Genomic DNA, 27,466 nt, shown 5'->3' on the forward strand with positions numbered 1-27,466 from the left:
CGCGCTTAAATGGTGTCCTTATGTACTGTTTTTATATTTATTACACTTTTCTTTATTTATCGCTCGATCTTACGGAATACGATCTGATCCGGCCGTCCACGATGCTCATGTGACCTTAGGCCAAGTAGAAGGCAACGCGTGTTATAATGGGGAACAGCCATCATGTTCATGAGGATCCGCTGCTGATCGGAGATTTATTATTTAGATCAGTAATGTAGATACTAAGTAGCAGTTAATTCGAGCAATTTGCTGCTGGCACAAAGGAAAGGCTTCCAAAGGCTTCATATCTGTCACCGGCGACCACCGGCTTGCGTTCATCGTATAAAGTTTTCTGTTCGAACCGTCAACGAGGACTCACTTTCTAATTCGAGCTGTTCTACATTTCTTTCTCGTGACTTCGAAATCAAATCGCCTCAAACTTTTGAAAACCTTTCCTCAATCTCCACACAAGTGGAGCATTTTATTTCCATTTCTTGTGTTCCCCTTTCCGGTGCTAAAATAATTCGTAACGACTAAGATTCGACAAACTGGAGAAAGTGTTCGAAAGAAAGAATAGAAAAGGGTGAAGAAAAAAAAATTATCGCTCCTTACGAATTATGGTTCCGAGTCTCAGTCACCTCCCGGGTAAGTAATATGTTGGAAGCCACGTTTTGCTTCAGAAATCTTCAGTACCGCTGCCAACATGCGGCGCGCGCCTTACAAATTACGTGTGTTACGCGCGAAACCGAAAACAGGCTCCACGCAAAGCGCAACACCTTCGAGAAGACGATTTTCGAGAATCATTTAAAAACACATTTCTTTTGATTGACATAAAAATGAGACTACGCACGTTGGACGGAGTAAGAGCATAAAAACCAAGCATACTTTCTTGGCATCACCAGCATAGGCGCCGCAGCCGTTAGGGGCACGTCGAGTGCATGAGATTTCTTTTACTTTGAAGCGGCCTTCGCATGTTCGGAGGCGTTGGTAGCGGCTTTACTGCTCGGCTTCGCCAGGCTCACGTCGATCACTGGACGGTTGTCCTCGCCGGAGTGCGATCGCAGCACTGGTCGTGATTCGATGCCAACCTCTCCCTGCTGCTGCTGTTGCTGTTGTTGCTGCTGTTCCCTCTGCTGCTGCTGGACGTACAAAATCTCGGCGTACTCTGTCGACTCGTTGTTGGCCACCGGTTTGTTCACGAACGATATCTCGGTGCCGGCCGGTTTCAGTTCCAGCTCGGCGTATACCAGTGTCTGATCGTCCTGTCCCAAAGAACGATTTCGAATCATTGAAGGACGATTTGAGAACATTGTCTGCTGATGCTTACCTTGGGCTTCGGATTGGTGGCCGGTGAGCTGGCAGTATCAGGAACCTCCAATTTCAGTGTGTCCTGTTCGTCGATCGGCACCGCTGCTACGGCCGCATCCTCGGCCTGGTCCTTGCCAGCAGCGCCAGGACGCTGCAAACGCTTGGCGAAAATGTTTTTCAATCGCTGCGCCTTTGTCATCGGCTGCTTCAGTTCCGCACTCTCGGTGTCACTTCTGTGTTTGGTGTTGAAAACGAGAGCAGAAAAGTAAAGAGATGCACGGGCATGCATGCGAGCGTTTTACTAGCGGGAACTACGGATTTTGCCGGCGGCTCTTTTTGGGGGCTTGAGGGTGCTTGGGATGTGGAGCGTTCCAAAGTGAATCATATGCTCCTCTAACGGAGACTTGAAGCCGCTACTAATAGGGCAATAATCCATTAGTAAACTGAACACACACGAAAGTTGTAACCAAAAGTACAAACATCTAAACAAAAAACAATCATACCGAAAATTGCAAAAGCAAAACTAAAGAACCAAGCAAGAAAAACGGTAATTGAAAGTAGCAGTACTTGTCGAAGCGCAACCTAAACGATCAAACCGTAAAGGGAAAGCCAAAAGTTCGAAAGAAAAGCGATAGAAAGTTACTTAAAAATAGAGAATTGTTATACAAAACCAACTAAAGCAATCAGAGACAAACACCAACATGTAGGTTTTCAAAAGAGTGGCAAACTATAAACAAATAAAAATATGCTTTTTATTGGGCTTCTCTCGTACAAAACAGGCAAACAGGCATCGTATAAATAAATCAAAAGCATCCATTGTACACTAGCAGCTAGAGGCGCTTGGTTTCCGTCTGCATCGAGAATAGTTATTAACGGGCATTATTATCTACACGCTATTAAGTTAAAGCCTACGACCGACGACACACAGTTTGTGAGTTCTTTAGAGCTATTCCGTTAGTCGAATCTCCATTTCTCCGGCGAATGGCATCTCGGGATCGGATCGGTGTGTCACGGATAAGTTAAAGCGACGAGGAGTACACACTAAGTTAAAACTCATTAGGTAGCGGGGCGTTCAAGAGCCAGCAAAACGGTTCGAGGAGTGCTTTTGGTTTCGCTTTCGTTTTTTCGCTACGCCACAGGCCTTTACAGAATCTCCGTTTCACGTTTCCGGCGCACCGAAGCGCCGGACAGGAGCAGCTGGGCCTGTTTCTCGAGCAATTCGCGCTGCTGCTGCGGTATCCAGCGCTTCTGGACCACCCCGGGCAGACCGACCTGATTCGGATCGCCGTACCCGCCGCCGATCGTTGACGAAGAGTCCGTCGACAGGACGCTCGCATTATCGAAGTTGCTACTGTTGACGGACAGCTGCGGTTCCCGTCTTCCGGCCGCGTCCAGTGCCGATGGATTGCGCAGATTGGTCGGCCGCAGAATGGACGTGCTGATGTTGCCGCCGGCGGCGCTGGACGTTGTAACTGCCTCGAACGGCACGGCGGCGGCACTGTTGCGGAGGTGGTGGTCGATATTTGCTCTCGACCCACCGCCGCCGCCACCGTTCAGCACTTCGGACGGATTCGTTTGCTGGGCAGCCGTCCCCGGTAGCATTGTTTCCCCAACACCATTGTCTGTAGTGTCACTAAATTAGTTCCAACAGGAGTTCCGAGAGCGAAGGATAGGCGCGGGAAGGTGTGTTCAAGATAGGTGGGACGCGACGCGGTTTGGTTTTAGAAAGAAAGAGGGGAAATATTTATACAAGTTAAACTAAAGTTGATACGGAAAATAAGGCAAAAACCTAATTCGACAACGAGATTTGAAGATACAAAAACGCAAAAATGGAACGCAAACTACATGAGTTAGGGAACGGGGATACGAACGGGAAATGACGACAAATGATTTGGAACAGGGAAAACAGGGCAGGAAAATGGCACCAACAAGCAAACGTCAATCGGCACACGAATCTCTACATAAAGTACGCTACACTCCTAAACGGTCCAACACCTTCACACGGTCCGGGTCCCGGTGAGGTTCATACTTACGTTTCGCCAATTTTCGCTGCACTGGTAGACGTCGAGCTGCTCGTCCCTGGAAATGAGAGCAGATTCAAAACAAATTTGCGATGAAATCTCTGCGATGAATTAATGGAGTATTGCTGATCAGGATGAAGTAAAGGTTACACAATGCACTTGCATCAAACGGGGTTAGTAGAACGTTCCCAAAAGTTTAAAAGTGAAGATTTCATCGCCATTCATCGATCATTAAATCCTAAGTACCGCGAATTACTGACCGGCGTTTTCTCCATCGCAGAACCGTAAGAACAATGCGACACCACCCATCATAAACGTTTATTTGTTGAAAGACGATTTATTCGATTCGAAAGTATATACACTTGATTCATATATAAAAAAGGACAAAAAAGCTGATTGTTGTTTTAAAATAAGTTCGATACGCTTCGAGAGATTGTTGTTTCGCTTCGGCACCACCCCGCCAGCAGCAGCCGACCCTTAAATAGAACTACTTGCGCCAGCCAATCGCTACCGGCCAATCGGTGTGCTGCTATTATCTTGTGCGATTTGGGTAAAGTTTTAAGTAATTGGTCGCTCTGTTCTCTTTAAGTACACAACATCGGATGTGTTGGAAAGTGTGATTTATGTTTCTTGTGAAATGCACAAAAGTTAACCACTAGCTTGGCTGCTGCCTGCCCATTTCTGCTGGGCTTCGAATGAAAAATGTCACCAAAATATGGTTTAAAAGTTTAATGTTTTGAGCATAAAAATTGAGATTCAACCGTTCTTCTTCTCGGTGCCGGGAGGCGCACTCGAAGAGGCAGAGGAGATTCTTGATTCTCGTGAAGTGAGACAATGATTTTCCGAGCACATCGTGATTAAAACTGTAATAATATAAACGTACACATCTAAGGCATTCCTGAATATGGACACTTTGTGCAAAGTTAAGGTCTAGTAACGGCGTTAACCGACGCTCCCCGCACAACACGCTCTCTCTATCTCACTCTTTGCTTTCTTCTGAATTCGTGTGTTAATCCGATAATCTGAATTCCGTGTTAAACCATTAAATAGCTTCGCCAAGTTAAAAATAAAATGAAAACAAAACGCTCTATTCGCTCTTTAACTAGTACAAAATAACCTCCAATACCGTACACACGCCGTCGAAAAGTGGACACGCCAATCCAGGAATCCAGGAATTCATTCGTTTCCAAACCCGGCCTGCCTGCCCCTACTAAACACAACCGCGATGTGCGCATCGCAAGGAACCTACCATGGATGGAATCTGTAAATAATCCTGTGCTGCCGTGTTCTTCTCACAGTCAGTTCCCGTTTTCCGCGTTCAGTTTGCCTATCTAAATTCTCTTTCCAATCCAACGCATCTGCACTACAAATATTCGATTATTACCTATGTACTTAAGTATTTCTTTGTAAATATCTCGGCGATATTCGAAACCTAGGGTAGAACTACGATTTTATATTTCATAGAAGAATGTAGCTGCCTCCAAAGTTCCTAACTTTTTTCATTATCCTTTCATTTTATTACTTCAAACAAACTCACGTTCAGCTCAGAGTATACGTTGCAATGCATCCACTGCTAATGAACCAAACGAATAGAAAAGAAACCCTTACATCAAGCAATTGCCGATAGTATTTCGTGCCGTTTCTCATTCTGCTTATCCTCCGTGCGTCTGATCTGTTCCAATATTGATTCGATCATTAATAACTGTTCTGCGCCTACGAACCGCAACGAAAGCGCACTTAGAGGGAAACAACACTCAGCCGCTAGAATGGCGGCGACGGTCTTCATCGCCGGGAACAACGAAGAGGAAAAATGGCGCAATTTGCCGCAACAACAACATCGAAAGAGAGAGATTGTGGCCGGTACTACAACACATCAAAAGCATAATATTTTGCTTCGTTGAGAACCCATTCCGTGGACCTCTCACTTCCGATGGATCGACCCCATCTGTAACTCTCTATTGTTTTTTTGTTGTTTCCTGCTACGCGGCTCCAAATCTTATACACAGTCTTTCATTTTCATTGAACAGGATTGGGGGGCCGCCGCGACTCTGTCTTTTAGCTTCGTTTTCCCCCTTCATGGCGCACAACACCAAATGAGGGATCTTCATTTTTTGCCCTCCTCCAACTAAGGGTCGTTAATTAGTTTCCCCCCTCCGGTGCTGTTGTCGTTTTTCGGCTGCGGCCGGTGGAGACACCATCTTTTTTTCCTCCCTTCGTTCTTTGTTACACAAGCTCTCTGTCGGTTTTTCGTCTCGGGTTCGGAAATGATCCGTGCGCGCGCGAACACGTCGGACCTCTATCGCGCGCGGTTCTTCCCTATCTCTGTGGGATCTCTCTCTACACACTTTTCCTTTGTTTTTTTTGCTCGCATCCAATCACATTCTTACAAGTATCCTTGCGCCGCAGCAGCAGCAGCAGCACCAGACGAACGGGATACATGCGAATCTACACGGATGTGTTCGTTTTGCTTTCAGGTTTGCCGTTTTCCTGCTTCGACACATCCGGTTGCTGCTGTGGCGGCTGCTGGTGCTGCTGCTGCTGTTGGGCCTTTGTTTGCTTCCCGTTCTCGTGCTTTCCATTAGTGACCGCGTGCTTCTCGTCGCCCTCGTGCACGAAGTGGGCGGCCGGATCCGGGACCTGGTGCTTCTCGTCCACCTCGTCCTCGTGTGCGTGCGGTGTAATCTGTGCCTCAGAGTCGGGATTGATATCGGTATCGAGCGAAGCGCCTGCAAAAACAACCAAGAAACAGAATCAGGACATGCTCTCTACGATCGCGAGGCTCTCGCTCTCTTTCTTTTGATCGGTCAGTGTGTCTATGGTCGCTTTTCCACACGTTAATTGGTTTTTGTTTTGTCGGTTGGAGATAGAGATTCCCGGACACAGATTGACTCTCAACGCGGCGGCGGTACTGTGTGTATTACTCCCCCCCGGGCGGTTCGTTGAATGATTGAAAGGACTTCCAAACACAAACAAAGCCGCCTTCTGACACGCTGCCACCACGACGGTATCTCAAAAGAGCCGTTTTTCGGGTTGGCAAAAGAAAAAGCGCTGAGCATCGGCCGGGGATGCTTTTATGATCGGATCCCCCTGGCCCGTGAAATACAATGCCATTTTGCTGCTGTTATTTTGAAGCTTCCGAAAGCGTGTTAAATATTTTAACATCATCACACATTTTTTTTACGAATCCGATTAATAATTTCGAAGCATTAGTACAAACAGTTGCTTGCGCGGCGCAGCAGTGTATTATTTGGCCACACACAAAAAGCTATTAGCAAAGTAGCAGCAACACAACGCTCTTTTTAGTGTTTTTGAAAGCAGTTCCGTCATTCGTCATCGTTGAAACATTGTTCCACATTCAACTTGATATCTGTATCTCCAACCGACGGTTAAAAACCACAAAATGAAATCTTGTCTTCCAATTGGCCGCGTTATCGAGTTTGTTGGTTCGTTTCCATATATTGTTCGCAAAACTTGTCCCTACCTTCTGTTTCTTGATCGTCACAAGTGCAGTTCTCAGTAATTGATATCCCCCACGGGTAGTAGTAGAAGTTATTTGTTGCTTGTTCGTTATTTTGGTTAAGGCGTTTTCTTATCGGTTCCGTAGAGAGCTTGTTGCATTTTGTCCCAGTTTGGCACGCACTTCGCGCGGTGGTGTGTATTGACGAAGCTATTTATTAGTTTTTTCTTATTCTCGCGATTTTAATCTCTCCGAGCTCAACTTCTCTCGTTCGCTTTTTGCACACTGGTGCTATACTTTGTAAATGTATTTTGTACTTTTCTTAATTTCAATTCAATTATCGCAAACAACTCTTTAATTGTCATGAGCGTGCATTTTGTTTGCATTATAATAAGCAGAACACACTATCACTTAAGGAGTAGAGAGACAGGGAACGGAAATCTAGTGCTTTCGGAGCTCGAGAATAAAGAGTAAAGTAATTATAAAAGCGCGCAGAGAGTAATTCCACTAGAAAAACAGGGGACCGGAGGAGCCAAAGGCACGGTTGGCACTGCGGCAAAGCGCAAAGGACAAAAACCAGAAGAACTATCTGTACCTAATTACCATACGAATGAATTTTATGAGGTTTTCTCTCTCGGTTCTTTCGTTCTCCCAACGCCGAAGAAAGGTCGGAATAAATTAGCTTCAGCTTAATATGTAATACTCTCCTCTCTGGTGTAGCGGGGGCTCGGCTGCGCTTCTACCGTCCAAGTACTGCGCTTTGAGCGATTTTATCGTTTTAAATTCGAAAAAGCACTTAATTAACGTTTGTTTTCCCTAAAATATGCGCGCAGCCCTCATTGCTATCTCTGGGAAGGTTCTGAACACAGCAACTGCTTCTGATGTAGCGATCTTACCATTGCTTAGCGCTATAAAAAACACGATCAGGTATTTGAGTTTCGGACAAAATCTCTCTCAGGCAGCACATGAACACCTTTGTCTTGTGAGTAAAAGGCTAAATAGGGATACGACATTAATTCTAGCCACCAAAAGTGATTCACGTCGAAAGCTTACATTCTATCGTCGAAAAAGTTTACATAAGGCGCATTTTTATAGCCTCTTTGTGGACACTCTTTTGGTGGTCTCGTTTAGCAACTCCTTATCGTCGTGCCCGGGCACAGTAGACTAATCATCATGTTTTGGGGGGTGTGATTGATAAGAAAACAAACTAAGAAAGCTACCAAAGTAACAACACTTCATGTCACGGACACACAACACACACCTATTTGTTGAGCTTTTACTGTGTTCTGAGCAGGGATGGGACTCTACGAATACAAGCTCACTGAAATGGAGAGAGATTTGGAAGAAAACACCGAACACAGGGTGATGGGCCGGCCGCAGAAGGACCCCCGGGGGAAAACCAGAAGACAGGAAGAAAGAAAGAAAAGAAAGAAAAGAATAATACGAGTTAAAGAAAGGCGGCAAACGACGGCTAGAGGAGGCTTTCGGTTCAGGCCACGCGCGAAAGAATCATTGGAAGCCAGTACACATCATTTGGAGGACATTTAAATTTAATGAGCCAAAAACACACTAACGCGGGGGGAAGTAGGTGACCCTCGAAAGAACACATCAGCGTGGAAAACCCCGGGAACGGTGCCGGAAAACGTGCCGCCCCGTGAACGTGAAATGGTGATCTCTCTTCTGCTTCCGGTGATTACGACGTGACACACTTCGAAAGCGAAATTATTTGAGAAGGTGGTGCTGCCGCCGACTCCTTGCCGTATGCGAATGGGTGAGTGAGTGCCATTCGGGGGTGTGGGTGTGTGTGCGGCGCTTCAGGGATTCAAACTGACCCCTCTCCGATTGCACCCCGCGGCTGCAGTGTGCTTTGTTGTGAGCATAGCTTGAGCATAACAACTCAAAACTCGAGCATAATAAAGCGCAAGCCATCATAAGCGAGTGTTTGCAGAGATGGAACTGCGAGTGCATTGATCGATGATCCTTCAGAAGCTATCGACACGACTAACCTTTCTCTTCAGATTCCCATCCTGTGTCGCTTCTCTAACGACCTCCTAACGTACAGGTGAGTGTGTTTGTGGGTGTGTGATTATGTTCGGTTGGAAGTACAAATTAACAAAGAAAAACAGTAATTACTCTATATTCGTTCGTTCAACTAAAAAAGAACCACCGCAAGGAGTGCGCACTTGTGTTAGTATTGTGTGTCTTCACAGTCCCCACCGATAGGCATTAGAAACGGAGGTGATGTGTGTGGGCGTGTTTGGTGGTGGGTGGTGTGCCCCCCAGAGAGTTAGGCGAATGCTTGTAAGGCGGTAAACAGAACACCTCGAACTCAAGCGGTTGATGATGATGAGCGGAGCAAGGACTTACCGCGGAAGCACCATCTGCCGGTGGCGCGGGCCACTAAGATCAGGGCGATGGCCGTCAGTACGATCAGCACGGCCAGCACGAGACCGACGATCTCGCCGATGCCGACGCCACTGGACTCGTTGATCACCTCGTCGCTCTGCGATCGCAGGAACACTCGGTAGTCCTCCGAGCCGAACGCGTTCGACGCACGCAGCGTGTACGTGCGCGACAGATCCTCCAGCGACAGCCCGGCAATGGTCAGCGTCACGTTGTAGCGATTGTTTCCCTACGATTGTGCAACAGATTGGGAGGTGTATTAGAGGAGTACTTCACTTCAGAAAGAGCGTGTCCTTTTCTTACCAGTGGTTCCGGAATCGGGACCGCGTAGCGACCCTGCTCCGTGCCCTGTTGGTAATCGACTCCGTCGATGTTCCAGAACACTTTCGGCGGTGGGTTCGCAATGACCACCACGCTGGCGGAACCGGTACGGCCGAGCTGCAGCCCGTAGACGACCTGGTCCGGTAGGGCCTGGGGTTGGACTGCAAAAATCGAGGCGTTAAATTGAAATCCAGATTCGACGTTCGGATAGTCCGCTTTTTCGTTGGTCCTACTTACAGTTCACGTTCAGGACGAGGTCGGTACGGGACACACCCTCCGGGTAGGCCATGTGCTGGGCCTGGCAGGTCAAACGCTTGCCGTTGTCTTCGGCCCGAATGGAGCGCACCAGCACGGAGGTGGCCGAAAAGACCCGCTTGTTGGAACGGTCGTCGAAGTACTCTTCCGGCTGTTCCGGATGCACCCGCTCGTAGATGGGTTCGTTGTCTGGCAGGCGGTGGGAGATAGTGTTGTAAGATTAGTTGCGGGTCAACAATGAGGGCGCCACACAGAGTAGCAATAATACGCACCCAAGAACCAGGACAGGTTGGCCGCCGGATTGCCGCGGGCTGCGGTGCACTCGAAGGTGAGCTCGCTGTCGACAATCACGTTCGCAATGTCACCCGACAGGACCTGGATGGTCGGTTGTTCCGGAGGGACTGTAGGAAGAGAGAGAGAGCGCGTGCTCGTACAGTTATGCCACTAGATAAATCCCTGGTGCGGTGACTTACATGCCACGACGACGTCGATCGATCCCGTCAATCCGATGCCGTCCACAATCAGCGTACAGTTCATGACGCCGGCATTGTCGGCGGTGATACGTGCAATCCGTACGCCGCACGAGCCCCGTTCCAGGCCTTCGCCGTAGTACTCGACGCCGGCCATCGGTGGCGGTTCGTTCGGTGCCAGCACAATCTGGCCCTTGAGACCGGGCATCGAGATGCTGTGCAAATGGGGGGTGAAAGCGAGGACGGCAGGAATTAATATTTGTAACACGCATTTTATTACACACGAGACCGCACCGAGGAGTCGTCTTGCGGCGGCAGCAAGAGATACTTACAGGCACAGCCTGGCCGGGCGCCCAACACGGCAGTGGAGGGTTACATTTTCCTGGTTTTCCACCACCGTTATGGCGTTCGGATCGGTATCGACTCGCTGTGCCGATGACAGGGCTATAATCGGGGTGAGAAAAGAGAGAGAAAATGTGTTACATAATTCTTTGAATGGAATCAACCGGTACCCTGTGCCTAGATGCAAACAGTTCCGCACTTTAATTTGATTAACGCCTGAAAAGTATGCAAATTCCATGCAACAAAAATGGAAAGCGCTTTTCAGTAGGGTTCTCCAGTTATTTTCTAATATGAGTTGATGTGTGTACCAACACATCCATTTTTTATCCATATCCATCCACACCAATAATTATTCATTTTTAATCCTGTACTAGGGATCTCTCATAATACTTTTCCCATTTTTTGTTTGTTTCTATTTTGCGAATACACTGCGTGCAAAAAGCTAGCGTTAAAATGCCTCGTTTTGCTTCTCATTAGGAAGCTCAAATTTCAAATAATAACGAAACCGGCTATCTGCTGTTAAAACGGAACAAAGCCCCACACACCGCCGCCCATTAATCCAATTTCGAACATTTCGATCTGATTTTTCACGCGATGATGAATGAAAAACCTTATTAAAATAATTCAATTTGGTGACTTCCCTGTGCTGTCACCAGAATACACTAACACCGATTGAAATGGCCAATGACTCATCAACTGGCGATGGGTGATTCATTCCGGCGCCCTGTGATTATCGTTCAACAACAAGGACAGCGCTCGCGAGGACACAGCGAACAGCAGTGATGATTCAACAACATATTCGTTCCCCCTGTTTTTTAGACCCAAACCGCCCGCCGATCGCTAATTTTGTGCTCAGCCACAGAAATTAGATTACCGGCACGCGCGCTGGGGTTGATGAGGACGGCGCGACCCCGTGCCTCTTAGGAGAGCCTGTCCCCAAAAATTCCTTCCAATTGGGTGGCCGCATTCATCTCCACCCGCTTGGGGAAATCGTTATCCTCCTCTCTCTGCGCGCTGCCCTTCGCGGGGCTCGTCAGCAAATAATAATGATAATGATCGTAAGGATGGCGATGGTGAGGAGGAAATTTGTTAATTGAAGCTTTTGTTTTCTGTGCTGACAGCGCGCTCCAGAAGAGTATAAATTGCGGAATTTCACGCAAACGGGGTGACTCCTTGGCAAACTCTCTGATCGAGGGTCCTTTTTCAATGGAACACTCGGCAGAAAAATGCTCTACATAAAACCACAATTAAATTATTTTTAAACCAGAGTTGATTCACCATAAATAGGGACAAGTTCGGCATCGTATACCACATTCAGCAACTTTTTGTGAGCCTTTTCTTGGCAACCAAGAATTCTTGAGAATTTTACATTTTATAGTTATCTCTGGGCTAAAATCAAGTCAGAATATCAAAAAAGATGTGTGGATTTGAATAAAATAGCCGACTTTTTCTCCGGGGCTCTTAAACCAAATCTTGTTGATGCTTTGAAATTGGTGTTAGGAATTCGTCCATTCTTTAGCCTAGCCTATCTGTCTCATGTTGCGATGAACTAATTAGGATCATGTAAGACATTTGTACTTGAGGATATCGACAAACGTAGAAACGCGAGTCAATTTACATGAACATTTTCATGAACGACATGATTAGCCTCTTATCACCCACGGTAGCGCGGTACCTTAGTGACTTCTATCAAACTACTACGAATCAGAAAGCAATATCTGCCCAAAAAACCTCGCTTCACCATTACAGAAAGGGTCTGGGTAAATGGTATCAACAACAGCAGCACTCAGTGCCGCCAACAAATCCATTACTCCACGTTCGGCATTTGCATAAAACGGTCGAAGAGTCAAAGGATTCTTCTTCGGAGAAAGACAAATCGGTGACAAAAAAGTCGAGCCTCTACATACCGCCTCTGTAAATGCCGCTGGTAGATGCCACTATGTTTGGCATCGCGTTTAACATCTCTTTCTCTCTCTCTTACTCCCTGGCTCTCTCTGTACTCAGATGCACCACTCGGTGTGTCCCTGGAGCTGGGGAGCTGGATGCAATATCGAGGATACGACATCTTTTTTGTGCGCTCTCCGATCCCCTGATGCCGATTGTTTGCTTTAACCTTCGGGAGCCTTCGAAAGAATGGCATCTCCAGAGAAGGCGCACCTAGCGCAACTCTCTACTGCAGCACGGTGGCCAGGGTCTCGTTTTGCATTGCTCAAACATTTGCTACATTCTAATTCACGGGGGCTCGGGGCGCCACAAGAACAACCTCGAAGGATGACGACGGTCACCGAAATGACCGCCGCACATGCTTCGAGAGTCGTATAGCCACGCTGTTTTTGCTCCCGTGGTGGACCAACACGACCTCTGACACCGGAGAGTAGCAGACGAATACTGCACCGGACTATGTCCAGCTACTCTGCAAGAGTCCCTCTATACCAGATCTTTCATTTCCAATCAATTTTTTGTCCTTCTCGCAGGGGTCTGGGTGCCCGGTGTCTCTCTGGACACATTGGGTTTATACGATCGCCGGTTGTTTTTTACCACCAGGTCCGTAGTTGGTCAATCGATGTGTCGTGGTCGTGAAAAGGCGATTGTGCAGCGCGGCGCATAGCACAACCTAGGCGCCTCTCCTCTGCACACAAACGTCATGGGTTTTTTGTTTTCAACGTACGGGACCCCGCGGACATCATCACCAGCCAGTAGTAGTTAGAGGGTTGTGTTGGAGAAGAGCAATGAAGACCACAGAGATTGGTATGCTACTCGCGTAATCTTCGTTGTTTTTGTCTTCGTTTCCTCTATGTGTGTCCTCTTCGCTTGCTAAAGTTCCGGCGTTTTTGTGCGTCGCCCTGTGATGCCTTCCGCGGGGGTTTAGACGAAATTGTTTGAACAACCTGTACACAGTGTGCTGCCGTGCGCCCCCGTGCGAAATTGGAAAAAGTGAGTTCCTGTAACGACCGAATGGGATCACCGATGCCCTACTCTTTGGAGTTCGGGCTGATGATATACACTAGTTGGCTCCGGCCGCGGGGAAGCGCAATGACTTTATTGTGTTTTCGGGCTGCATCCAAACGGGCAGCGCCGTTGGGATGCCGCCGAGATTCTACTCCCGGGGCGCCGGGAAGAGCAATATCAATCGATTTTCATGGTCTATCGATTGGCCACCCCGCGCTCTACATCAATGAGACTCCGGAGCGTGTTCATCTCCTGTTCATCTCCGCAGCAGGACACAGCCAGCAGGATGCCTTATTGCTTCCGTTTCGTGTGTTCCACGTTGTGCAATTGTGAGAGCGTTGCACAGGCTAAGGAACGAGCCACAGGGCCGGGGATCGCTCGGAAAGGGATATGAAAAGCACAAGGCAACGGGGCTCACGGAAAGTTCAAAACGAAATTGCACTTCGTGTAATTGTCAGTTCATGTCGCGTCGCGTAAATATTGTCCAACGTGCCACTTTTATGGAACGGAAGTGTAGTGCTGAGAGATGCAGCCCGAAGAAGAAAAAAATCCACGAACGGAACGAGGGGCACAGAGATTAATGAAAGTTTGACAAAAGAGCGCCGTGGGTCGGGCGTCCAGTGAGCTGAGGGATCAAACAAACTGACGTTCGCGGAACTCGCGTCTTTTTCGCGCTTTTGTCACAAATACATATCAACGGCAAATGAATGGTGTGATTGTCGTTAGTTAATGTGCCAAAAGTTATGCAATCGCCTAACTTGCCCTGTTACTTTACAATCTCGTTCGAGCACCTCAATAGGAAGATGAATTAAGGAAGAAATTTGTTTCTCTAAGGAACTGATGTTTCGATGTTTGACCAACGTTAAAGGCTCTACGGTTCATGTACCGTGCTCTGATTGATGCTGAAAGCACAGATACATGCAACACGCTACAGAACTGTTTGTGAGAGCATCCAAAACAAACGTCGTTTATGCTAAAAACCGAGCAAAAAATTAACAGTAATAAATTCCAAAAAGCTTAAAACACAAATGATGTTCCAAATAAAGGAGCAATCCGTGTGACCAGATAGATGGCGATGTTCGTATATGAACGTTGATATATAAAACATTATCAGATTGCAACACAAAATTTCACCCAATATCTTAGACCATTAGAATTATCCATGTTAAAAAACATCAAATCAGCAAAAATCAATTGTACCAAGTTGAGAAAAAATTTGTTTGAAAAATTTAGAACGCAAAAACTTTAAATTACAAATTCCCGTTGCTTATTTGACAGAATGTACACTTTATAAAATAAAGTGACCAGTGAAGTAAACGTGGATGTTGATGAAAATATTTAATCACTTTTAATCAAAAGCACATCATAAATATTACAGCAACTCTTGCTCAACCTCGCTCTCTTTTGCTATCGAAAACTTACGCGTTAAACTTTGCCAATTACTAGCTTTTCGAAAAACTAAAACGCATAAGCCCGGCGCGAGGAAGAACGAGTGTCCGCCTCGGGTTGATCCCCAGTGCTCACTGGTCCGAAGTTTGGGTGAATGATTCCCCAAACAAAATCGAATATTTTCCCAACGCCCTTCCGCAATTCCGGAGAACAAAGCGGAAAACGTTCCGGCACCGACGACGAGACGAGAACATCCGGTTCATCTAGAGAAACCCGGACCCGGACGGGTGTTGCCACTCTGTGCGCGTTTCAATCCACACAGCACCGCTCTTTTTTCCAAGCCGGCCAACCGATGAAATCTCCCGCGCTACAGTTGGCCAAAGTTCACAATTGTCAAATGTGTTCTGCATGTGACCGACTGCTGTAGTTGTGTGGGGCGGACCAAAACACTGGGCCCCCTGCTCGGCTGCAGCTGTGTAAGCAATCCACAGGATCTCCACACCCCGCCCGGGAGGACGTCCACCAGAGAGTCCAGTAAATTGAGAAAAAAGGGCCACCTACTAGCTGTGGCTCTGTGTGAAACTTGTAGCGACCCACTACAGGCACAAAGTACATGGTCCAGCTTCCGGGTGACCTCTGGACACCCGCACTGGACCACTGCCTTCCTGGATATAGCCAAACCCGAGAGAGACAGAATTAGAAATTGCGTTGGACATACACAGAAGCACCACCACCACCACTACTCAATGAGTTGTCCAAAACCGGAACACCCGGTGCCCCTCCGCCCGATATCTACCCCTCAGGGCAGAGTGTACTTTTGGAGTGGCATATGAGCACCATTTTTTACATGTTTTTGTCCCCATCGACCAGGAAAACCAGAAAAAATCCCCGGAAGTCCTGGGAGTCCGGATCTCCTCCGGGAGAGTCCAAAAACTTGCACTGCCACCGAAAAGCCGCACGAAGCGGACAGAGAATTGGGACAAACACCACACCCGGCCACCGGCGACTCCTGCCTCCAGATGGAAAGTCCTGTGGCGTGGACCGGACCAGGCGCGCGTATATCATATTTTTGCCGCTGTCATTTGCTGTCAGTTAAATAAAATTTATTGTAGTTCGGCTCGCTCCCTCCGAACAGCGGACCAGCTGATGGGCCGCCCGCCCGCCCGGGAGGTGTCAAAGCAAGAGATTCATTCCGGTGGGTCATTCTGCCGGCGCATCTCCCTCAATTTTTTGTTGCTGGACTCCACAGCGAGCAGTTCAGGGGAATTACTGGTCTGGACTGGACTCAGAATCCTCGCTGTACTTGGGCGGGACACAGTCTGCCCTGAGGGGCTAGGTTCCACACGCGATAGGTGACCACACCACAGGACGAAACCGAGTAATGGGGATGTTTCTGCTCCAGGCCAAACCGGGTGTGGTGTAGGCGGCAAAACCACACTCACTCTCTCGCTCGTTGAATGATGCTCGACCATCGTTATTATTAGTCCATCGGGCGATACCTTCCACCCGCGGCTGACTCTGCTGCCGTGGGCAGATGATGCCCGCGCTCCGGTATATCACCACACGACGAGGAGTATCAGCGGGATATAGGGAATGTGTCCCCGTTGGGCACCCTGGGACCCGGGAAAAACGCCAAATCCGCTTCATGCGCCCGGCGTAACTAGTTCCGCCCGAAAACTTGAGACTCCCACCAGGAAGCGCGCCTCGGCGGCGGCGGTGGAGTGTAAACGAGAGCCAAGGGCCATCGCACAGCCATCATCCATAACTTCCAACACTAGTCCCCCCACAGATAAAGTGAAGCAGCTTCCCCAAAAAAACGCTGCTGGAACCAACCGAAGCTCAAACTATCTTTCGCCTCGTTTTTAGCCACTGCACAACAGAAAAAACCCGAAAATGCTACATTACCCTGGTGGCGGCTCCTGTGTGGACCCGGACCAGAGGACAGAGTATAGAGGGGGGCGCATCCGTTTGCATCCGCTTTGTGCCATCAAAACGCTGCAGCACCAGCTCCAGAGAGGGCCCCCAGCCAGAGCCGCCTCTGGCAATGAAAACGATCTGGTTCGAATTTTCCGACGATGCGCGCTCGGCACAGCAGACACAAACTAAATGCTCATCACCTCCGCTCAGGTCCACCCCTTCGTGGTCTTCCTGAGGACGCTGTCCTTAGTGAAGGTGGTGGGTCCAGCAGAGCGCTGTTGTAACTCTAGGTAACCGGTTAGCGCGAAGGAGAAACTCCTCCGAAATTGAGATCAATTTTTTATATCTGGAAAAGCTGCAGGAAAAACACAGACCCCCGGGGAGGAACTGGGCTGTGCTGGGCTGGGTGTGGTGTTCATCGAGTTTTGTTCTAGTTTCGTGAACAGTTCTGATGTGCGATAGAGAGAGAGTGGTCCAAAAAAAAACGTCTCCATAGTCCCCGACTCCGACGCTCTGGTCGTTACACCCGTTGCTCCTGACGATATGGCGACGACGACCGCTATATAGAGCGCGTATACCCGGTGCGGTGTCCCCGCAACAAGACGAGCAACAAAAAGTGGATCTCCAAGGATACCACATCGGGGCACCGACCGACCGGCCGGCCGGCAGCAGCCTGTGTGTCACCGGGAGAAGAACGAGCTGTAAAAGTCGTGTTACGTCGGTGGACCAGAAATGCTTGGGGAGGAACGAGCGAGAACCTGGAAGCTCGAGGCTCGAGTAGTCCATCGAGCGACACGGAGACCGGAGACCAGACAACTAAAAACTGTTTGCCCTTCAACCGTGACACACGGCACGCGTTGTGGTAGTGCCAGGAAACAGGGATAAGTGAGAAACTTGCCACTCCTCTCCGCTTGGATCGTCGTGGATGTCTTGGAACTTCTGGAAATAGCCATCAGAGTGGTTCCTTTCCATAAAACTATGCGTCACACCGTTGACACGCTTCAAGGAAGACCAGAATTGGGGACTTGGAATTGTGCACCTGCCAGACAAGCTGGAGATCGTGTGGAAGGCGGCATACGACATGGTCGGGGCCACCACCCAAACACACCCACATACCCGAATACTGGAGTCTGAGGGAAACACATCAAACTAAGCGCTCCTGGTTCCGGCGTCTCGGTCGCCTGGAAGTTATGGGTTTGCCTGCGATTACCTGCAGCAGCAGCGCACCACAAAACCAAATGGACCTAATCGAAGATTACCGTTTTCCGATACACCCCAGCCATCTTCCAAGACCGTGCGCGCGCGGTGGCCATTTGCAATTACGGAATTAACTGTTCGTTACGCGGGACCCGCGAGGGGCTCTCGGTCGGTTGGTCACAAAGAACCGTTTGGAGACGTCGCAGACGGTGTTGTTCTTGGAGCGCGCAACAAATCGCCCCGCACACGAACGCATTACTCTCCGCGGCCCGGCGGTGACATCCATGTCCGCTCGGCTGGAACCGAACTCCGGAGCGGGGGGAGCAAAATCGATTTGCACTATCATTAACATACAAATGCAGTGAACTATAAAACGCGGTCCCCAACCGGCCGACCGGCCGCCTCGTTCTGGGACATTGAGCACATCATCCCAGTGGATCCGCGGCGTGGCGCTAGGGCTCTTTGTCTGCTTCTCGATGTCTTTTTCCGCCATTCGGATCACACCGATTCCCGCCCCGTTCGATTTGTGGCTTTTGGGCAGTCATTAGCGGGTGCAGTCTGGTGCCCGAAGAAGTGCGCGATCAGGCGTGACGCGCGTGCCGGAACCATCTCGGTCCACATATCAATGTGGGGAATCGGCGACGTACACATCGGTCGGTTGGTGTGGTTCTAAATCAGCGACATTGAAAGACACACCGATGGCGATTAATGTCATAAAACATGAATGAAACATCAACACTGACGCGTTGTAGCGTGTTTGGGATTTGGTGTTGATTAAAGGATCTTTCAAATCAGATCCCACTCATAGAAGACATATTTTCGGCTATTTGTTAACCGCATTTCGACATGAGAATGTTTGGGTATAAGCCCACTGTAGTTGCGTAGTAGCGATAGTACATCCTCTTTCAGTTCAAGTTTTGTACAATTTGTGTACCTATTCGAGTCAAGTTCTTGAAATAATAATAAGGGGTTCACATTGAAAATCATCTAGAAAAACCCAACAGGGTGCGTAACTGCATGAAATGAAATGTGTTGAGAAATGATAAAATTGTATTGATTTGCACAAATACACCGGTTATGATGATTTATAAAACAGATTTGTTAACATATGAGAAGCGATGTGGAGGATCCATTGTCGATCCGTTGTAGATAGATTTAAAAACTTTTTTAATAGTTTTGTGTTTCTTTAAAATTATTCCAAGAACGTGAAGGTATTCTTGGTCTTATTGTTATGGAGAAAACATATACAACAAACAAAAAGTGTGTATAGCACAAAGATATGAAAATCATAATTCAATAATAATTCTATATGATAAGGAAAGTGATAAATGAATACAAGGCAACAGAAGAAACAAGATGAAAAACAAACAAGCAAATATGTATTAGCATTATAAAGCTGATTCGAACGGAAAAACTTCACACAAAAAAAAAGATAATTTAATACATACATTTAATCAAAATTTAAGCAAAACACAATGAAGAATGGCATAATTGAAATTGAAACATAAAAATGGTATGCATTACTAAAATATAAAGGAAAAATTACTTAACACAACAGAACAGAAACACGCAAAATTAAATCGAAAACGCATTAAAAGACAACCTTATCGCAAAAGACCAGAACCTTTAGCCACTGTGAACCCTGTGTTCTCTACGAAAGTCAACATTGTACAATTATAGGTTGTGCTGTGCTATTTTACCACATCCCCGAACAACAGTAGCACAGCAAACCCAAAAGAAAAGAATGGAAACCACAACCCGGACGACATGATTTCGCGAACTCCCCCTAGCGATTGTCAGGGCCACGAGTGCACTCTCGGAGATGCTGCCCTTTCGGTTGATCTACTCCTCACAGTGCGATGTGTTGCTGAAACTGATGGAAGCGTCGAATCAGCGATCGAAATTAGAATGTCGCAACGTTGACATGGTACAACCCGCCCGTAGAGACAGGTTAGGTTTGCTGCCCACCGGCCCAGCAAACCCACTTGAAGATTTTGTTTATTGTCTGCCCATGGCTTCAAATGGCCACCTTCTTTTCTGTGTTGAGAGTGAGTCCATCACACGCGGCGTCCATGCGGCTGGAGATCATGAAGTTCCACACAGCGCAGAGACCTTTTCTTGATGGTGGCCGCACCATTGGCCAAAGCACAGCAAATGAAGTGAAAGGAAAATCATTTTCACTTCAGCCGCGGCGGGAACCGCCGAAGACGGAAACCGGCGGCGGTGGCGGCGACGGCGGCAAGATAAACACTTGATAAAACCGTTTTGCAACGTGGCGCGCCGGCGTTTATAGATTCAAGTTGGTTTCTTTTAGCAGCACCTTTTTTCGACGCTTTTGAATGACAGAGAAAGAGAGAAAGATAGAGAGAGAGCGAGAGAGTGTAGAATGAAGAATAACATAAACAGACCATCGTCGTCATCATCATCACTGACAGACAGGCCAGGCTGCTGGCTGGCTGGTTGAGAGGAAGTTGACGATGGGCTTTTCATGACAGCCGGGCAGCAGCAACAACAACATTTGCCGGAATGCCAATCGATCCCGCGGTCGGTCTTCCTTCCGATGGATTGAGTGATGAAATATCAAGATGGATAAAAGTGAGATGGATGCCGGGGGTGCGCCCCCTATCGACAGACCGCAATTTGCTTTCCAAAACAAGAGCCCCGTGGACTAGGCTACAGGAGTGGGCTGGTGACGGCGGGCTGATCGATCGCTACCGCGTGGGAATGGCAGCGCAAAATTGCCCACAAAACTGTCATCGTTTGTTTGGCTGACTGGCTGGACTCTTCTTCCTTCTCGGACATTTTTGCGCCACTCACTCGCCCGGTCTTCGATGCCCGCCGTATGGCCGTTGAATGTTTTCACAGGCCGACATCAGTCGCGAGCGCACAAACAAGGCAGGTGGTCACAGGTGCACCAGACAGGCACCAGAGATTTTACGAGATAAAATTCCGCTCCGAGCCGGAAAATGCGCGCCAATCACCCCGCGTTTGATGGATTTGAATGGCAGTTTGAACACAGAGACACACGACGATGGAGAGACAGATATTTGAGAGTATTTTTGGTCGGAAATTCGGGTATACCCCAGTCGTCGGCATAGGAAGGCATTTCACACGTGGGTCAATAAGTGGGCATGCAAACAAGGAGGGTAATTTTGCTTTTCGTATTCGGAAATGCCTATCTCTAGATGAAAACTGTGCAAATCGAATTACTAGCCGAATGTGGGGTTCAATGAGTTGAGTGTAGCTTGATTGGTGGAGCGATTTTGGCTTTTGTTCGTGAAAAGTAGCGACTTTCGACGGTACTAATACAGAAAGAAATCGTGAAATCATGATTTAGTCATGAAGATGAGACATATCGAGAAAAAACCCTTGATTGATGAATGTGTGTACGGTGATTGTAATCTTTCAACAAGATCGGATGGCGAAATAGTTGTTCCAATGGATAAAATCTTGATCCACTACTCCAATGATCCTCTACAAATGATTGTCTAGCTTTCCTGGCGTATCATAATTCGAAAAAATTATATACAGGGTGTTCCATAACTATCACTATTTACTATTTAAATGTTGAATAAATCCGCTATTTGTCAGTCGATTTTGAGAAATGAACAAGATTTATTTGGGGTATAAAATGCCGTTAATAATTTCCGCTGTGATACTAGCTTTATCAAAATCGACTAAAAATTGTGGAGTTGCACAACAACAGCATAGGTGAAACACCCTGTAGAAACTTACAAAAATTCCATTTTTACAGAAAATAGGAAACCGATTCAAAATTCGGTGCTTTACATCATACGGGCAAAACACTACACGATTTCTAGTACATTTTCATGATTTTTTCAGGATTGAGACAATGACAAAAAGAAAAGAGCGTCACAATCAATTCGTTGATCGAAAATTCAATTTCATTCCGAATTGAAGCACATTTGAAGCAAATTCACCCCAAATGCAAAAAGTAATTTTAAAGGTCGTTTGCGAGACCGACAATTATTACTAAACATCCCATCAATCGTGACACGTGACGCTAGGCGAAGGACCAAGCTCTGAAACCCCTTCAGCCTAATTACTTATAGGACGATGTAATAATTTAAGGAAAATAGTATACTCCTCAGAAGGTTGTCGTTGCCGAAAGTTATGCCATGCTTCCATGCGCAGATTGGAAATTACCTGTAATTGAAAAAGAAAAAAAGGAAAAACGTTAGCACTTGACGAAACTAATAAAAAACGAGACACCAAGAAAGCCGTCTCGCTGACATCTTAATCCGCGCTGCAACGAGTTTAATTAAACTTTCGCCCGCTTCGCGAAGGCACTTCAACCAGGGGCTGAAGAGGTGACATTCACCGGACCGGAAGGCAGGGGGTGTGGTGGCGCATACGGAGCCACTTGGTCATAGAGACACCTTCTCTCTGCCATCTGTACAACGCCGCTGATGATCATCAACTTGATCCGCGCGAAAGATCCCCCGAGAGTCTCTGGTGCACAGAGTGAAAGACACACCATCCTTTAAAGCGAACATATTTTTCTAATGACATCGACTGACACCAAACGCACGTGCCCCGCGTAGTACGCGTGATTATGTTGCTACTATCGCCTCGTCCAACATTGCCAAGGAGCAAGAAATTAAACTGGTTGTAAGTGAGTTTAAGTAATTAAATACCGGACCACGGATAGTTCGTAAGATCCCCCTTCGGAGGAGTTCGGCTCTTTCGCTCATCGAAAGCTTCGCAACATAAAACATCAACAAGCGGCGATGAAAGCGGCAAACACGAAAATGAATTCATCAAACATTCGGAATCAACAACTTGAAAATTGAAGCACGATTAAGTTGCTAAAAACCATACAGCACACTTCGTTATGAAATGGTTGTTTGAATCTGTTTCGTCTGGTGTTTTTCTTCCTTATGGCGGGTTTTATTCCGAAGTGATTTTTCAAAAAAAAAAACCCAACGAAAGTAAAACAACCTCACACAGCCGCAACTGCATTTTCCCCTTTCCTGCTGGTGCTTTTCCTGCTACCCAGAGCAGCTCGCTCTTATGTTGGAAAATACTTTTTAATTCAGTTTACACACGTTCGCACGTTCGCGCGCGCCCGTCAAGAGGAGGACACGTCGTCTTTCGATCGTAATGACGCCGCCGTTCGTTGTCGTAAGGAGAAGCGCGCGCGCCATAGAGTCGCGACACAGGCGCGTGAAGAAGAAAAGCATAAGAAGTAATAATGTCGTCGCCTCGGTGTCCACAAGATAGGCACGCAGACAGACGGACCGACGGAAGGAGAGAAAGTTTGACTTTTTAATGAGTTGAATGCTGCTGCTGCTAAGAGTGCTGATTTCAGAAATTATCTGCACAGCAAAATTTATTACCAACTTTGTTAGTGTTTTAAGAAGAGTCCGACTTCGACCGTACACACGCGGGCGGGCGCGAGAGCGAAAGTGTGACTAAAATATCCCATCGGTTTAAAAAAAAAAACCCTTCTTATTGTTGGCACACGCGTTTTAATGAATGAAACACAGAGCACAGGGTTTGAAGCACACATCGTATTCAAAATCGATAAACCCAAAATAATGAGCTACCCACGATGGGAGCTGAGAAAATATCAACATCATTTACATAATGTACTACTGTAGGTAAGAAATATTGAGATATTTTCAGCAAACAACTCACATGTTCTGAAATAACTCAAATCATTGTATCATCTCGACGACTACCTCTTGAGCTTAGCGACGAGTTAAAGTTCGCATGGTGTTAATTGATTCCTTTGGCCACAAATGGACACTGACAATGGTACTCAATGTTGTTTCTATCCGTTATCGGTTACCAGCTACACGGAGGTCTAAGTTGAGCTTCGGGAATAGGAAATAGTGACATGATGACAGAGCAGAGGAACACACGTAGAGTGGTCACAAGACACACATTGATTGTTCAAAAACTTCTTTACTGCGACGGTCTTGTGAGGAGGTGGCACCGTCTGCTTGCAAAATCATCTCTGCTTATTCACCGTGTATTCAGGTTGTACTCGTTATATTCTTAGCCATGATCGTTTCAGTACTTTTAAACAGTATTCCCCGTTGACCGTTTCACCTTCCGGAACAAATTTCTTGTACATTGATACCCTCGAATCATAAATACGTCCGTTCTTCTAAGATTAAAAAAAACCCTCGAATCGTAAAAGGCTATCAACATTCTTTTGAAAACATAATTTGTGTGAGGATCGTACTTTGAACACCACGTTTCATCATCGGCTACAATTTAATTCACAAATTTGTTGTCCTTTTTTCCGAGGTTTTAAAATAATGTCGATCGAATGTGCTACAGCAGTGTCATTTTGGTCGTCTGTTCATTTCTTCTAAACTTTTCTCTCTTATTTCATCTTTACGTACAGTTTTCAAAATAGTGACGTTACTTGATCCAAGATCCTTACAGTAAAATTTCTTTTCAGTTTCAGCAATTGTAAATGAGTTCGGTCTTGCGGACGCCCAGGCTTTCGCCGTCCCCCTCCAAGTCCCTCTTCCAGGCGCGTAACTTTTGTAATCTGTCATTCGATTTGTATGACATTGGACATTGCGTTTGAAACTATGTTACTAACTAATCGATATGGCTGCAATAATATATTTTTTTTAAATCGTTTAAATCGTATAGTTCAATCGTTCAAGTTTATAAATCGACGATTTCGGAAGCTCCTTCGGGATGCTTCCTGTTTTCTTAATCCTCTATCCTCAATGAACTGAAACCTCTCTATTCTCATGTTCACTGAAAGGTTTCTAGCAACATTCTGTGAACATTATTTTTCGCTTTTTTCTAGATAAGTAAATGTAGAATTGCAAACATTCTAACCAAGAGTGTAACTATTCAAAACATGGATATGTGATGAAAGATCTCTATCGAAATGCTTAAGCCTGCTCATTGTATTCATTTCAACGGGCATTTTTCGTCATTTTTTAACAAATGTAGTACGCCATTTGCATCTTGCGACCGTGTGTTCCACGCCTCCATAACTCTCTCTCTCTCTTCGCCATGTTTGTTTGCCCCCCCCCATTATGCTGTTCCTTGCAAATCCCGCTTCGACACAAAGCAGCCAAATGGCGGCTCCCTCAATTTAATCTCACTAATGTATCTAAATCAAAAAAGTACATTAATTAAGGCCCCGGCTGCAGCGCTTGTGTCTCTCCTGTGAGCGCGCGCGCGCGGCACGTTGCCAATTGCCCCTCTGGCGCGCGCGTCTTGAGATGGCGATGGTAACAGCGGTGCTCTCCTAGAGGAGGTATTCCTGTGCACTTCCGCTTTCAAAACGCCACCAGTCGAGAGGAAGACGACGACGCCGTTACTATCGTGTCCCGCGTCAGCATTCGCAAAACAAGAAGCTTTTTCATTTGACCGAAATTAAACTTTCTACTGCACCACGCACACACGGGCCGGCCACATACAAGCTCAAGCTCACCACACAGCGACAAGGACACAGCACCCTAGTGGTAGAACCCCACGGTGGTGGGGGGAGACCGACCCACCCGACCGACTACGATTGCTAAACGCGAAACATTAGACGACGCTTCCCCCAGACACATAACCAGACGGCTGCCAGATCCCTGCACAGGCCGCGTGAGCGAGACACAGCATACGAGAGGAGCTGCCAAAACTTTTCGGAGCCATAAATAACGATTCTAGCATAAACAGCACACCCAGAGAACCAAAGAGCCCAACTGCCGACTAGGACGACATCGTCAACAACAACTCCGACTCTGGAGGCGAACCTGCTGCTCTTGAGGGTGGACGAGGCCACAGGAGCGCAGTAACATAAGAGGCACACAGCGAAGTTGTCCTTTTCGACGTGGGGAGCAGCCAAGCCCAGCCCAGCCGAGCCAGCCGTCATGACTACACTTTTACTGTTCCTGGTCGCGCGTTTCGAATCCGAGCTGCTCCGAAGTGGGGAGAGCAGTTCCGGCACCGGGGAGTCGAAGGAACGAAAGAGTAACCGTTTAGTGTGTACTTTTTCATTTAAAAGTTTCCACAAACGGTTTTCCGTCCCTTCGGCAGTTCCGTTAGGTTTCCCCACAGACCGGTAAGGTCTCCTGCAGCTGATCTACCCCGACGACGGGGGGTTAATATGCCAAGCTCCAACAACTCTGGCAAGAGATCGCTTTCTGAGAGGCTGAAAAAGACTGCATTCCGGTTGTTGTTGTATGTGCCAAGAGAGGCTTGCCAGGAGAGGATCCGCTAACTTGCCACTTCACCTAGCGCCGTTTGGCAAAAATTTCGAAAGTTTCCAAAGGTTCTAGGCCTCGCTTCCCTGCTGGTTGGCTGGCTGATGTGTCTCGGGGGTCGTACCAATGTCGAAAGACGGATTTCCAACGACAGCGAAATGACAGAAATTAAAAACATAAACATCATCACCATTGCCACACCAGAGATTGGGCAACCAGAGTGAAGAGTTCGTCAAAACATTTCCAAACAAATGGAATATAGCGCGAGTGCTTTTGGTCCATCATTTGGGACCTGAAAGAAACCTGAAGAAGTTCTCATGTTATGGTGATTCCTGTTACCGCATAGCATTTGTATGGTTTCAGTCTAAGGGTTACCATCCAAGGGTTTAGAGCTCCACGCCCGTAATCAACCACCGGGGACACTAAACCTTCGCCTGGTGGGCGCAACTAGCATCGAAAGTCACCACCAGGTTCATCTACAGACGTCTACAGACATCCCGACCAGGAGTCACACAGTAGGAAATCCGCCACTTTATCGTGGGCATCCGCATGGTCCGCGAGCTCCACACGGTTGCCAACATAACTGGGGCAAACACACCGTTCAGTAACATAATGTTGAGCTGGTGGGGGCGAGCGCGATATGGGGCGACGGCACCCACCCGCCAGCCACTGTTAAATGATTAAATCATGAGCGCGAGAGTTCCACGGGTCGTTACACCGAGACCGAGAAGATGACGCAACAACCCACTCTGATGAAGCTTTCACCCAGCCCCGATGAGGGGTCTCTCTCTCTTTCTGCTTTATGGTTCCCCAAAAGGAGGTTAAATGTGCCTCGCAACGCACACATAGCGCCGTCTTTGCGTGAGGCGACTTTTTTGTGAGTGGAAAAATTCGGATGTTGACTAGCAGCAGCAGCCGTGGGAAATGTTGACTTGCCGGCGAAGTTCCTATCTGAACCCTCCCCGTTCAGATATTTTGGGTGGAACTCCCCTGGCCAAAACCAGCCCAAAAAAGCAACCACGGGAAATATTTTGCATGGCCGGAAAGACTTTGCGGACTTGCGGTAAGTACGGAAGCTCTTTCTATTAAATCGCCACAGGGGACGGCCAGTGGGGTTTCACTTTCGTTACTCCTATCCACCGTTAGACTTCCCCAGGTGTCCGGTCTTCCACTCTCACACGGTGATTTGGAGAAAACGGACGGGAAACGATTAGTTAGGAATGATTTACAATGATTTTGGCAATTTTACTGTATGTATGTTGC

General features: G+C 47.3%; 1 protein-coding gene across 2 annotated transcripts in view; it reads right to left on the minus strand.

The window, feature by feature from the left end:
* Positions 1 to 621: 621 nt before the first annotated feature.
* The window catches only part of LOC131215485 (fasciclin-3-like), a 102,381-nt gene continuing 75,536 nt past the window's right edge, over positions 622 to 27,466 (minus strand). Inside the window, exons 2-10 of one of the 2 annotated variants that reach the window (XM_058209877.1) lie at positions 10,547 to 10,658; positions 10,218 to 10,429; positions 10,017 to 10,145; positions 9,727 to 9,933; positions 9,472 to 9,650; positions 9,133 to 9,397; positions 3,321 to 3,366; positions 1,307 to 1,520; positions 622 to 1,241 (exon numbers count right to left, since the gene is read on the minus strand). In XM_058209877.1, coding sequence (XP_058065860.1) covers positions 930 to 1,241; positions 1,307 to 1,520; positions 3,321 to 3,366; positions 9,133 to 9,397; positions 9,472 to 9,650; positions 9,727 to 9,933; positions 10,017 to 10,145; positions 10,218 to 10,429; positions 10,547 to 10,658 — 1,676 coding nt within the window. In that variant the 3' untranslated portion in view covers positions 622 to 929. Of the gene's footprint in view, positions 1,242 to 1,306; positions 1,521 to 3,320; positions 3,367 to 4,352; positions 6,035 to 9,132; positions 9,398 to 9,471; positions 9,651 to 9,726; positions 9,934 to 10,016; positions 10,146 to 10,217; positions 10,430 to 10,546; positions 10,659 to 27,466 lie in introns of those variants that run through there. The other variant, XM_058209885.1, reaches the window with a different exon arrangement.

The sequence above is a fragment of the Anopheles bellator genome, chromosome 1, assembly GCF_943735745.2.
Source record: "Anopheles bellator chromosome 1, idAnoBellAS_SP24_06.2, whole genome shotgun sequence".
Classification (NCBI taxonomy): domain Eukaryota; kingdom Metazoa; phylum Arthropoda; class Insecta; order Diptera; family Culicidae; genus Anopheles; species Anopheles bellator.